This window comes from Sinocyclocheilus grahami, unplaced genomic scaffold (genome assembly GCF_001515645.1).
Source record: "Sinocyclocheilus grahami isolate Dianchi unplaced genomic scaffold, SAMN03320097.WGS_v1.1 scaffold1378.1, whole genome shotgun sequence".
In the NCBI taxonomy this organism is placed as follows: Eukaryota; Metazoa; Chordata; class Actinopteri; order Cypriniformes; family Cyprinidae; genus Sinocyclocheilus; species Sinocyclocheilus grahami.
In genome coordinates, this window is record NW_015506557.1 from 90,097 (window position 1) to 104,049 (window position 13,953).

General features: G+C 38.6%; 1 protein-coding gene across 1 annotated transcript in view; it reads right to left on the reverse strand.

Moving 5' to 3' along the window:
• LOC107569761 (dual serine/threonine and tyrosine protein kinase-like) overlaps nt 1–13,953 on the reverse strand; it is a 21,142-nt gene that overhangs the window by 4,257 nt on the left and 2,932 nt on the right. The window contains exons 2-7 of the mRNA XM_016255918.1: nt 9,888–10,291; nt 5,341–5,790; nt 2,912–3,107; nt 1,916–2,151; nt 885–968; nt 642–818 (exon numbers count right to left, since the gene is read on the reverse strand). Of these exons, the coding sequence (XP_016111404.1) occupies nt 642–818; nt 885–968; nt 1,916–2,151; nt 2,912–3,107; nt 5,341–5,790; nt 9,888–10,291 (1,547 nt within the window). The remainder of the gene's footprint in view (nt 1–641; nt 819–884; nt 969–1,915; nt 2,152–2,911; nt 3,108–5,340; nt 5,791–9,887; nt 10,292–13,953) is intronic.

The following is a 13,953-nucleotide window of genomic DNA, read 5'->3' on the forward strand; positions in this document are numbered from 1 at the left end:
GTATATTTATATATATGTGTGTGCGTAATAATGGTAATAATGTAATATACAATATATTAATATAAAATGTAAACATTAAAATATATTAAATATTAACATTAAAATATAAAGACGTTACATTTTAAATATTAAAATATTATTATAATTTTAATATTAAAGTAAACTAAAACTTTAATGAACTCTAAACATGAATTAAATAATAAAAACTACAACTAATACAAATAATAAGTCCTATTTTTATTACAATTAAATCAAATTTAATTTATTCATTACAAAAATGTGAGTGAAAACAGTGGCTTGTGGCCTTCAAGTATTTCAACACCATGAACACTTTCAGAGCTTTAAGTCCTTTGTTTGGATTAAAATAAAGTCAAATAAAGAACAAATCTGACCCTGAACCACATAAATATGAACCTCATACTGGTCAAAAGCTGAATAAATAATCTTTCCAGTGATGTATGGTTTGTTAGGATAGAACAATATTTGAAAATCTGGAATCTGAGGGTGCAAAAAAATCTAAATATTGAGAAAATCCCCAGCGACTTAACACTGCTTTTGTGCTGCAGGGACACAGATGACAAAGAATGAACTCCAGGAGAGTGAAGCGAGCACTAAAGCGGTGAGAGTGTGAAGGCACTGACCTGTCGGAGCGAGGCGGCGAAGGCCTCGTGGGAGCTGTTGAGTCGGGTCCTGAACTGAGAGCAGATGCTCTTGGCCAGTTTGGCGGCGCTCAGGCTCTCGATGGCGTCCTGCGCGACCTTGCGCTTCCACTCGGCCGAGACGGACGGAGGATTGACCCACGTGATGCGGTGGATGATCTGAGGAGAGACGAGCGTCAGCCGCCGCAGCTGACACGCCAGCGCAGGGCATTCTGGGTAACCTACCTGCTTGATCTGCTCCCAGAAGAGCCTGGTGACGGAGGAGCCCGAGTGGAAGGTCACCTCCACGTGATACGCTGCGTTCAGGATCTGAGCACACAGCAGAGATTGACCACAGCACTGAGAACCAACACGCCAGCGTCTGAGCCTGGCAGTGTTAAACAGTGCTGCATTCGACATGTAATTATATATCATTACAAAATTACAAATAATGAAATATTTACAAAATATGACAATTAAATATTACTGTATCCTACTATACTACTACTACTACTATATTCAAATTAATTCAACTTACTGTATATTACTACATATCTATATATATATAATTAAAAAATTATACAAAAACTTTATACTACTTAGCATACTGTATATTATATGTATATATATGAAATTAATTAATATACCAAGTTAATGAATATAAATGTTCACTGTATATTACTTAGATACTACATATAGAAAATTATTTTAATTGAATATTACCAAATATTATTTTTATCTTTAATTACTGTATATTACTTCATATACTGTAGATACGGTGTATTACTGTATTTTGCTTAAATATTATGTTATATATAATTATAAAGTTAAAATTAATTTAATATTACATATTGGCAAAATTGCAACAATTAAATATTAACTATTAAACATGCTGTATATTTCTTATATGCTTGATATTATAAATTGTACAATTATAAAATTAAAATTAATGAACTATGAAATATTAACAAAATATGAAAATTAAATATTAAACACTCTACTTAAACATGATAGTTAATTATAACATTAAAATTAATGAAAAAATAAATATTAACATAAAAAATGACAATTAATATTGCTGTATATTACATAACATACTGTATATTACGTATATATATATTTTTTGAAAAGCAATTAAATCAAAATTAAGTGTGTGTGTGTGTGTATGAGTGTGTGTGTGTGTGTGTGTGTGTGTGAGCGTGTGTGTGTGTGTGTGAGTGTGTGTGTGTGGGGTGTGTGTGTGTGTATGAGTGTGTGTGTGTGTGTGTGTGTTGCACCTGTTTGAGGTGGTTGGAGGTGACGTTGCTGGAGGACTCGGCTGTGTTCTTCTCTAGACTGCCCAGGCATCTCTCCAGTGTCCCCACGAAGCTCTCTCTCAGGTAGTCCACTGAGCTGGTCAGTTTATTAGCCACAGCCTGATTGAGTCGCACCACGATCAGGTCCTGGATCTGACTGATGCACATCTTAATGTCCTTCGAGCTCACCGGCTCACCGTTAGACGACATGATGATGTCTGAACACACACACACACACACACAGAGAGTCACGTTTGACCACAGCAGAACCCCCCACACACACACACACACACACACACACACACACACACACACAGAGAGTCACGTTTGACCACAGCAGAACCACACACACACACACACACACACACACGCTAGTAAAGGGGAAGTTAACATGCTGTAAGCTGCTTTTCGTGTCTGTCTCTTTAAATGCAAATGAGCTCCTGCCACGGTTGCTATGGCAACAACAAACAAACAATGAACTCTTATTTTGCCCATTAAAGCATGAACTAACAATGTAAACAAACACCTTCATGAAATCTACATGACTAACTGAAAAATAATTAAACATAAAAACAGACGCTAAATCAATAACATAATAGCAATCATTTAAGACTTTTTCTAATGATTTGACAAAATCTGTAAAACTAATAAAAAACAAAAGCTAAATTATCAATGATTTAAAATGATTAAAAGTTTTTTAATTAGAAAAAAAAACTAATGGCAGAATGAAAAAAATAGAAATAAAAGCTAAATTGACGGAAAATGTAATTTTGTTTTTCTGATGAAAAAACTCAAACTAAACTAAAAATAACGACGGAATCAAAATAAACTATATTGAAACAATAAAAAGTAAAAAGGTTTCTGCTAATGAAAACGACGACTGAACGCAAACTACACTAAAGTGAAACCGCACACTGGACGTAAATCCAGAGCGCACCCGAATGAACCGCGCGGCGAGGTTGACCTCTGACCTCTGACCTGTGAAGTGCAGGTTGGCGGCGTCCTCCAGCAGCTGCTCCTTCATGCCGCTCAGCGTCTCCACGATCATGTCCTTCATCTCCTCCTGCTTGCGGTTGGCGATGGCCATCAGAGAGCTGAAGAGCTCGCCCTCCTTCTCTCGAGTGTACTCCAGCCGCCGCGGCGTGATCTGAAGATCCCTCTGCATGTCGAACGCCTGCGCGACAAACGCTCGCCAACATTACTCAGCATTTCTAGATTGTAGCTTATCAAAAACACATGTTAGTTACTTGCTAATCATGCTAGAAACATGCTAACAACAGGCTAGTCACTTGCTAGTCATGCTAATAACATGCTAGTCACTTGCTAATCATGCCAACAACATGCGAATCATGCTATTCATGCTAGAAACATGCTAACAACAGGTTAGTCACTTGCTAGGCATGCTAATAAAATGCTAGTTACTTGCTAATCATGCTAACAACATGCTAGCAACATGTTAGTAACATACTAATCATGCTAGAAACATGCTAACGACATGCTAGTAACTTGCTAATCATGCTAGCGACATGCTATTAACTTGTTAATCATGCTAGTGAAATGCTAGCAAACATTCTAGTAACATGCTAATCATGCTAGAAACAGGCTAGTCACTTGCTAGCCATGCTAACAACATGCGAATCATGCTAGAAACAGGCTAGTCACTTGCTAATAATGCTAACAACACGCGAATCATGCTAGTAAAATGTTATTCATGATAGAAACATGCTAGTTACTTGGTAATCATGCTAACAAAATGCTAGCAACATGCTAACAAAATGTTAGCGACAGGCTATTAACTTGCTAATCATGTTAACGACATGCTATCAACATGCTAGTAACATGCTAATCATGCTAGAAACAGGCTAGTCACTTGCTAATCATGCTAACGACATGTTAGTCACTTGCTAATCATGCAAACAACATGTTAGTAACATGTTAATCATGCTAGAAAAATGCTAACAACATGCTAGTCACTTGCTAGCCATGTTAATAACATGCTAGTCACTTTGCTAATCATGCTAACAACATGCTAGTTACTTGTTAATCATGCTAGCAACATGCTATTAACATGCTAATCATGCCAGCAATATGCTAGTAACAGGCTAATCATGTTAAAAACATGCTAATCATGATAGAAACATGTTATCAACATCTATCGAATCTACCTACATTTCCAAACTTCAGGCTTTTACAGCTGCTTAACCTAAAGTTTGCCTTGACAAACTTTTTTATCTAGTTCATCTTAAAATCAGATGCAGCTCTTGATTTTAATAATGTTTTAGAAAGGACAATGAATATTGAATATAAAAATGACTAATGATTTAAACCTTAATTGTTTTTCAAATTAAAAAAAAACTAAAACTTGTCATCTGTGTCCCTGCAGCACAGAAGCAGTGTTAAGTCGCTGGGGGATATTTGTAGCAATAGCCAACAATACATTGTATGGGACACAATTATACATTTCTCTTTTATGCCAAAAATCATTAGGATATTAAGTAAAGATCATGTTCCATGAAGATATTTTGTAAATTTCCTACCATAAATATATCAAAACTTAATGTTTGATTAGTAATATGCATTGCTAAGAACTTCATTTGGACAACTTGCTACATGTTATTATATATAAATATATAAAATATCACTTGGTTTGGTGCTCCAGGGTCACAAATGTTGAAATGAACTAACATGATTAAATCCTGTGAAATACATTTTATTTCAGATAGTTGCTGCTTATTTTATTTCTCTATTTATCTTCAATTTGTCATTTCAGTTTAGTTTGTTTTTAGTTTAGTTTTTTCATTAGAAAAGCGAAATTACATTTTAAATCACTGGTTTTTATTACGTATTTTATCACTAATTTTATCGTCTTTCCTAAAACATTTTTTAAATCAAACGCTGCAACACGATGAAATTTAACCCTTTGTTTCTTCTTATATGTGATATATCCCTGATGTATTTTATGCGAGACACAAAACATTTAGCAAAACGTTTCCAAATCCAGTAGCAACTACATTAGTGCTCAAATGTTTCTGAAAGAAGTCTCTTCTGCTCACCAAGGCTGTGTTTATTTGATCAAAAATACTGTAAAAATTGTGTAATATTATTAAAATGTAAAACAGCTGTGTTCTCTGTGAATCTCTGTTAAACTGTAATGTATTTCTGTGATGCGCAGCTGTATTTTCAGCATCATTCCTCCAGTCTTCAGTGTCACATGATCTTCAGAAATCAGTATAATATGCTGATCTGCACATTTCTGATTGTTATCAATGTTGAAAACATAAATATTTAGATGCATTTTATTTCTAAGGATTCACAGCGCTGACGAGAAACAGAAGTCTAGTGTGTGTGAAGCAGGAATGCGTTGTAATGTGCTAGCGCTCTCTGCTGGATGAGTGTAGCAGCGTCACCTGGTTGATGAAGAGGTCGAGGCAGCGGCAGTGGACGGCGTTCAGCAGCGTCGCGGCCTCCACCTGTTGGCTCTGCAGCAGCTGTCGAGTGAAGGGCCCCAGCACACGCTGCAGACGCTCCAGACTCTCTCCCACAATGCTCTGCGTCTGTGCCGGAGCCCCGCAGGCGCAGTTTCCCGCCGCTCCGCCCACGAGCTCCAGAGACAGCAGCTGCCTGTAGAGGGCGCCGGGGGACGGCTCGGGGTCCGAGGGGCCGCTGGGGGCCCGGACGAAGCAGACGGGGAACGGCAGCGTCTCGTGCACCTTCTGCAGGTCGCTCACCTGCTCGGCGCTCAGCGAGTCCTTACTGACGGCGTAGAGGATGATGGGAAGGATGCCGCGCCTGCAGTCCTCCAGAGCCTCCTCCACTGGCTGCACGCCGCGGCACGGGAGCACCATGATCTTCACCTCCTGGACACAACACACGCCATTAGCTCATTACAGTTATGTTACATATCGATGCATGTTTCAAGTAATATAATACATGCATATTAATATATTCAAATGTTTATTCATGCAAATTGTTACACTGCTTTTTGTTTTAATCATACTTTTTTTCTGTCATAATTGAAAGGATATTTTCTTCTTTTGTAAATATTCAGTATTCAAATATGAAAAAGAAATCAGTGATTAAAAATGTAATTACAATATTATACTAAAATGGTCAATTAAATGTAATAAATTACATTTTAACATTTGGTCAATTAAATTTGGTCAACATTTCTGTACATTAAGACATAATTTGTCAACTAAAATTAGTGTAAAACTGCCTAAAAATGAATAAATATGACCTGATATGATGTTTTCACATGTTGGATTTTGTTTTGACACATGATAAAAAATTAAAAAAATTATATTAACATACATATAAAAAATATAAAAATATATATTAAAATATGTTTAAATGTTTGGTCAATTAAATGGCCAACATGCTCCGCAATTAAAATAATGTTGATGAATGAATGGCATGACAAAATATTTGCAAAAGAACAAAATATCCTTTTAATTATGACAAAACAAAGTATGACTAAAACAAAAAACAGTGTAAAAATTTGCTTAAATAAAATTGCGTTAAAACGTCAAAAAAGTACTTTATGTGTTTTAGACAATATATTTCCAGACACTTTTGCTTACTGGATAAAGATTTTTTGGATAAAGTCTTTTTGCAGAGATTTATTAAAATGCCATTGCATATTAGAAAGCAATATATTAATTACAGACATTTCTGATTTCTTTTGGCTTAGGCCTGGAAGTCAGACTCGAGCGTGGGAACCCTGAACGCAGTGTGAAATCAGGCTTGTGTCGGTGAGAAGCGTTTCTCCTGATAAAGCAGTGTGTTCCTCTGGGAATCTGTTCAAGAAATATTAGACACGGCGGGTCAAAGTTCAACTGTATGGTTAATCCGCAGCGGGCGCGTCAGAGAGAGAATAAAGAGCGCTAGCACACAAGCACAATAGAGTCAGTCAGCGCCGTCTCTGACACAACAGCCATAGAGCGCTCGAGTCTCTCTGGAACAAAGATGGCCTGCAAACACAGCCGCCGGAGCCCATCAGACCTGAGCCCAACAAAGATCTGATTCAAACACCTCAAACATGCCAGCCGCGCATGTGTGCGTGTGCTTTAGCAGGAATTTCACTGCCCACCGTCAGCGTACACTCTGGGATCCGCGCTAATTAACGTCTCTGTCCTAACGTGTGTGCACGGATCGAAAACAGACGGGGTTCATTTGAGAGCAGACGTGATTCTAGCAGATGTGTGCGTGACGGCAAACACTTAAACCGCAAGAGAGAATCATGCAGAAAAACCTGACTGAGACAAACACACTGTTTGAGTCTGATCCGAGACCTCCATCTGAGTCTGTAACTGGTCCAAAACTGAGTCTGACTTAGTCTAAAGTGATCTGAGTCTGATTTTAGGCTGATCTGATTTAGTCTTAAGTGATCTGTGTCTGATTTGAGGCTGATCTGACTTAGTCTAAAGTGATCTGAGTCCGATTTGAGGCTGATCTGATTTAGTCTAAAGTGATCTGAGTCTGATTTGAGGCTGATCTGATTTAGTCTAAAGTGATCTGTGTCTGATTTGAGGCTGATCTGACTTAGTCTAAAGTGATCTGAGTCCAATTTGAGGCTGATCTGATTTAGTCTAAAGTGATCTGAGTCTGATTTGAGGCTGATCTGATTTAGTCTAAAGTGATCTGTGTCTGATTTGAGGCTGATCTGACTTAGTCTAAAGTGATCTGTGTCTGATTTGAAGCTGATCTGACTTAGACTAAAGTGATCTGAGGCTGATTTGATTTAGACTAAAGTGATCTGAGTCTGATTTGAGGCTGATCTGGCTTAGACTAAAGTGATCCGAGTCTGATCTGATTTAGACTAAAGTGATCTGAGTCTGATTTGAGGCTGATCTGATTTAGTCTAAAGTGATCCGAGTCTGATTTGAGGCTGATCTGACTTTGACTAAAGTAATCCGAGTCTGATTTGCAACCAAATCCAGACCTTAATGAGTCTGACGCAAAACTGGTCTGACTCTGATTTAAGGCCCATTTGAGGTTGAGTCTGATTCAAGATAGATCTGAAACTAATCTGAGCAGGATCAGAGTTTAATCTATGATTTGACAGTTTGATACCAGACTGATCTGAGTGTTTTTAGACTAACGGGAATCTTTGATTTGTAACAGATCTAAAACTGTCTGATTTGCAACCTATTTAAGACTTTAATGAGTCTGACAAGAAACTGATTTGACTCTGATTTGAGTTCCATCCAAGGCCTAGTCTGATTCAAGACAAATTAAAACACAATTTGATCTGAATTCTGATTGGAGTCCCATCTGAGGTTTAGTCTGATTCAAGACAGATCTGAAACTAATCTGAGTCGGAGAGTCTGATCTCACACTGATCTAAGTCTGATTTGACACTAATCTTAGACAAACTGAAGCCTGATTTGCATCTGATCCAAGACCTAATAAGTCTGACGCAAAACTGATTTGACTTTGATAGCAGACTGAGTGCTTTAGGCTGATCAGAATCTGATCCAATCTGATCCACGGCTGAGTCTGATTTGTGACTGATTTGAGGCTGATCTGATTTAGTCTAAAGTGATCTGTGTCTGATTTGAGGCTGATCTGACTTAGTCTAAAGTGATCTGTGTCTGATTTGAAGCTGATCTGACTTAGACTAAAGTGATCTGAGGCTGATTTGATTTAGACTAAAGTGATCTGAGTCTGATTTGAGGCTGATCTGGCTTAGACTAAAGTGATCCGAGTCTGATCTGATTTAGACTAAAGTGATCTGAGTCTGATTTGAGGCTGATCTGACTTAGACTAAAGTGATCTGAGTCTGATTTGAGGCTGATCTGATTTAGTCTAAAGTGATCCGAGTCTGATTTGAGGCTGATCTGACTTTGACTAAAGTAATCCGAGTCTGATTTGCAACCAAATCCAGACCTTAATGAGTCTGACGCAAAACTGGTCTGACTCTGATTTAAGGCCCATTTGAGGTTGAGTCTGATTCAAGATAGATCTGAAACTAATCTGAGCAGGATCAGAGTTTAATCTATGATTTGACAGTTTGATACCAGACTGATCTGAGTGTTTTTAGACTAACGGGAATCTTTGATTTGTAACAGATCTAAAACTGTCTGATTTGCAACCTATTTAAGACTTTAATGAGTCTGACAAGAAACTGATTTGACTCTGATTTGAGTTCCATCCAAGGCCTAGTCTGATTCAAGACAAATTAAAACACAATTTGATCTGAATTCTGATTGGAGTCCCATCTGAGGTTTAGTCTGATTCAAGACAGATCTGAAACTAATCTGAGTCGGAGAGTCTGATCTCACACTGATCTAAGTCTGATTTGACACTAATCTTAGACAAACTGAAGCCTGATTTGCATCTGATCCAAGACCTAATAAGTCTGACGCAAAACTGATTTGACTTTGATAGCAGACTGAGTGCTTTAGGCTGATCAGAATCTGATCCAATCTGATCCACGGCTGAGTCTGATTTGTGACTGATTCAAGAGCTTGGTATGACTTATTTGTAGTCTCATCCAAATTTAAAATAGATCTGATCTGAGTCAGTTATGACACTGAACTAAAACTGACCAGAGTTTGAAAGCGTTTGTTTAGAGTGTGATTAGACTAATCAGAGTCTAATTTGAGTCTGATCTAAGAGATCTGAACCCAATTCAAACTCTTTTCAGTCATGAAAACAAACAAACTAATGAAAGAAAGGAATCCAGCCGTGACTGAATCCAAGTATTTATAGGAGATACAGTTTTCCCGTCGCCATGGAGATGCACACATCATCATAGCAGCAACCAGTGCCCTTTTTTTCACTGGTGGTCATGTGAAGTGCACCAGACCCACAGAGCAGGGTTACATAAACACCAGGAAAGGAGAGAAGAGAAACTGATTGATGTTCCTGCAAAAACAAACTCATCTCACAGAATCAAATCCCATTTGTTTTTGTTTTTGAGAGAAACGATGCGAGCTCCGCCGCCCCTGACCTGCAGCAGCGCGTGATGGAGCGTGATCTCCAGCTCGGCCAATCGCTGCGCGGGATCCTCGCACTCCTGGATCTCCAGATCCTCGCATGGCACCGTGTCCCAGCGTCCGCAGTGAGCCGCCAGCTGATGCACCAGCTCATACTGCCCCGGCAGCGCCAGGCTCAAGCGCGTCTGACGGCCGTGCGTGAAGCACAGCTTCCTCCTCCTGCAGGCCCCGCCCTCCGGCCCACAGGCCCCGCCCACCTCCGAGCCCAGGGGGAGGAGCCTCTCTCCCAGCAGGCAGTTGAGCAGCTGGTATCGGGCCGAACAGTCCTGGCCCAGGACGAGGATGTAGGGGGCGCTCCCGACCACATTCTGCAGATAGTCCTCCTCGTGACGCGGGAGCGAGATGCAGCTGAGCTGACCTGAGACGCAGAGAGAAACAAGGACACTGAAGTTTAACATACATCAGTCACCAGTACAAATTTCAGCACTTTTTAGCTCGGACTGGGCTTGAAAACACAACGTAAAATTGCAATATTTTTCAGCCTTTTGAGGATATTTGATATAAATCTGGATAGTTATGTATTTTGAAATGAAAATCTGAAAATCGGCTTAAAAGCGTACATTGTTTACTAAACAGTGATTGTAAACATCATTAAAGGAAGAAGCAAAATACAGTAAAAATTTAGTTTTAAATAATCATGGCAAGTTTTCACAATGTTTTTCATTAAATGTATGAAAGGAAGAATCACATTTGAACATTTGTATTCATATGTACTTATATAGCATGAAACAGCAATATTTACCTCTTTATATTTACATTTATGTATTGTTTTATATTTAATTAGCTTTTTTTATTTTCATATTTTATTTAGTAGATTTAATATAAATTTGAATATTGTTTGTAGGCTTAAAGTGTAATTTTTTCCCACTGCATTTCAACCAAACAGTAATTTTAAACGATTCAAAATCATTAAAGAAAGAAGTAAAACAAATTGGAAAAAATGTGGTTTTTAAATAATCAAGTTTTTGAAGTTTTTCATTAAATGAATGAAAGAAAGAATCATGTCTGAACATGTTTTATGTGAAATGTAGCTATTTATATTTTTACCAAAACACTTTTCTTATATTGTATTTAGTAGATTTTCCAATAAAACTGAAAGCCCACCAATCTGCTCCCAAAAAAAAGGAAAAAACTAAAACATAGTAATTCATAAAAATGTCACACAGACTTCAATAAACATTTTAGAGTTATAACGCAAACGAATCGCTGCATCACAGCTTTTAATTGATTCGCAGAATTACTAACCTGTTTTTAATATTGAAGTTTAAATCATTAAAAAAATTATGGAACTATCTTTATGAAACTTAATGAACAAATAAACAGCACATTAATCACCCAAATTTAGTTTTTGCTTAAGTTAAAATCGCCAAATCAGGGTTATTATACTTTACTAAAACTATAAAGAAAATCTTTACTTGAAATAAAATAAACTTTAACTAAAATAAAATCAAATATTTCAAATAAAAACGTTTATATTAAAAAATATTAAAAAGTCAACAATTCTATTTTTATTTAGTTTAAGATGAAATAAAGTAACTGAAACTGAAATGTAAAAATAATAATAAAAACGACGCACACAAAAATGACAAAACACAACAAAATTACAAAAAAAATGTAAATAACTCAAATCGAAAGAAAATCTGGAAAATAAATCAAAAACTCAAAATATAAATAAAAACTATAATAGTATAACGCTGCACCATATCTATATCTATATCTATATATCAGGGATATTGAATGCATCAGTGCAGTGAGAGCGTGTGCTGTGCTGGAGGAAAACAAGCGCTGCAGCAGTGTTGGGTTCGCCGTGTGTCCTGAGGCCTGCATCTCATGACCGTCTCTGAGCCGCTCACAGAGCCATTCAGGTTATTATTAGGAAGTGCTCATAATCCCAGCGCTGCTGAGTCACTGCCTTATACAACAGCCGCGCTTACAGTGTAATCTGTGCTGCACGCTAGCAGCCCACAATCATGATTCATGCTGCGCCAGAGAGATCACTAACAGCCGAACCAACACGCTTCATTTGAGCAGCAGCTGTCACCATAAAAAATAAATTCATGTTTTTAGCATTCAAAGCTGCTAATTCGCAATTAAATGGTTAGCAACAAAATGCTTCGTGCAAAAAAAACAAAAACATAAAATTGCACATATGCACACATATGTATACAGTATATGTGTGTGTGTGTGTGTAAGGTTGCTGATTTGCAATTAAACAATTAGTAAAAAACTGCGCAAAAATAATAAATAAAATTATGGGATTGTTTTGAAGCATTTAAAGTTGCTAATTTCCAATTAAAAAGTTAGCAATGGAATTGCGCAATACATTTTTTTTTTAATTATACATATATGAATGTTTAAAGTTGCTAACTCACAGTTAGGGTTGGAAAGCGGCAGAGAAATCTTGGGGAAATTTCTGGAAACTTTTTTGAAAGTTTCCTAAAAAGTTTCCAAAAATTCTGGAAAGTTTCCGGAAATGTACCAGAAATGTTCTGCCTCTATTTGCATGTAAATCTTTAGCGAAGCATAAATATATATGTTGTAGCATTCATGATTAGCAACAGAACTGTGCAAAAAAATAAATAAATACAATTTTCTATATAGATTCAGAGCTGTGAACATTACAGCTAACATTAGACTGAACTAGCACACGCCGCAGGAATGCTGGGAAAACCATGTTGTGCATTCCCAGCACCAAAGACCTGAAGGCATGGTTTACAGCAGATTGATGAAGCGATGAAGCGCATGAGTGCAGACTGTGATCATGAGCTCCTGCACGACCTGTGTTTACACGCGGCTCAAGAGGGCGTGGCCAGAGCGGCCTGCGCTGTGATTGGTCAAAACAAGCCCGAGCGCAAGACGAGCTCTGACAGGCCTGAGGAACGGGACGTGCATCAGTATAAATCACAGCCCACAGAAACACACAAACATACGTGTGGGCTCCAGGGAAAGCGCAGGGGTCAGACGGGTGAGACGGGTCAAAGGTCGCGGTGTGAGACGTCAGCGAGTCTGAGATGAGACCGAGCGCTGCTTCAGTCTCTTTAAAGGGATCCTATTATGCTCTTTTACAAAGTCTTGATTTTGTTTTGGGGGTGTACTAGAACAGGCTCTCATACTAGGTTGTTCAAAAAACATTATTTTCCACATATTTTTCATTATTACAACACCTCTCTCCCCAGTCTGGCATGAACGGCTCGAATAGTTCCTGTATCAAATGAAGGAAATATGAAATGTGCTGTGATTGGTCAGCTGGGCCGGCGTGTGCTGTGATTGGTCAGCTGGGCCGGCGTGTGCTGTGATTGGTCAGCTGGGCCGGCGTGTGCTGTGATTGGTCAGCTGGGCCGGCGTGTGCTGTGATTGGTCAGCTGGGCCGGCGTGTGCTGTGATTGGTCAGCTGGGCCGGCGTGTGCTGTGATTGGTCAGCTGGGCCGGCGTGTGCTGTGATTGGTCAGCTGGGCCGGCGTGTGCTGTGATTGGTCAGCTGGGCCGGCGTGTGCTGTGATTGGTCAGTGTGTTGTGTGGGCCTTGGGAAAGCTAGCGTGTCTCCGACATAGTGATAACACTCGTTGTCTTCTCTAGTGCAGCTCAACCAGGTCTCGTCCCATTCGTTGATCTTTGTGATATCACAAATCCCGGAAAATATGCGTTGTAGTCCAAACGAGTCGTTCGTTGTAGTTTTTAAAAAGTGATTTCTGTTAGATAAAATATCTCCTTTTGAAGTGGACTTTGAGCTTTGTAACTTAGCAGATCTTTTTTATGCTCAAACAGCAACATTACAGACTAACTAAAGTTGAAAAAGTAAAAAAAAAGCATAATAGGACTCCTTTAAAGCACACTCAATGATTTCATTGAGAAACCAGAGGAAGCTTGCGTCAGACGAGCAAAACTCCTTTATTACAGGAAAGAGGACAACAACCGCACCTACACACACTCTCTCACACACACACACACACACTCACTCTCTCACACACACACACACACTCACTCTCTCACACACACACACACACTCACTCTCTCTCTCTC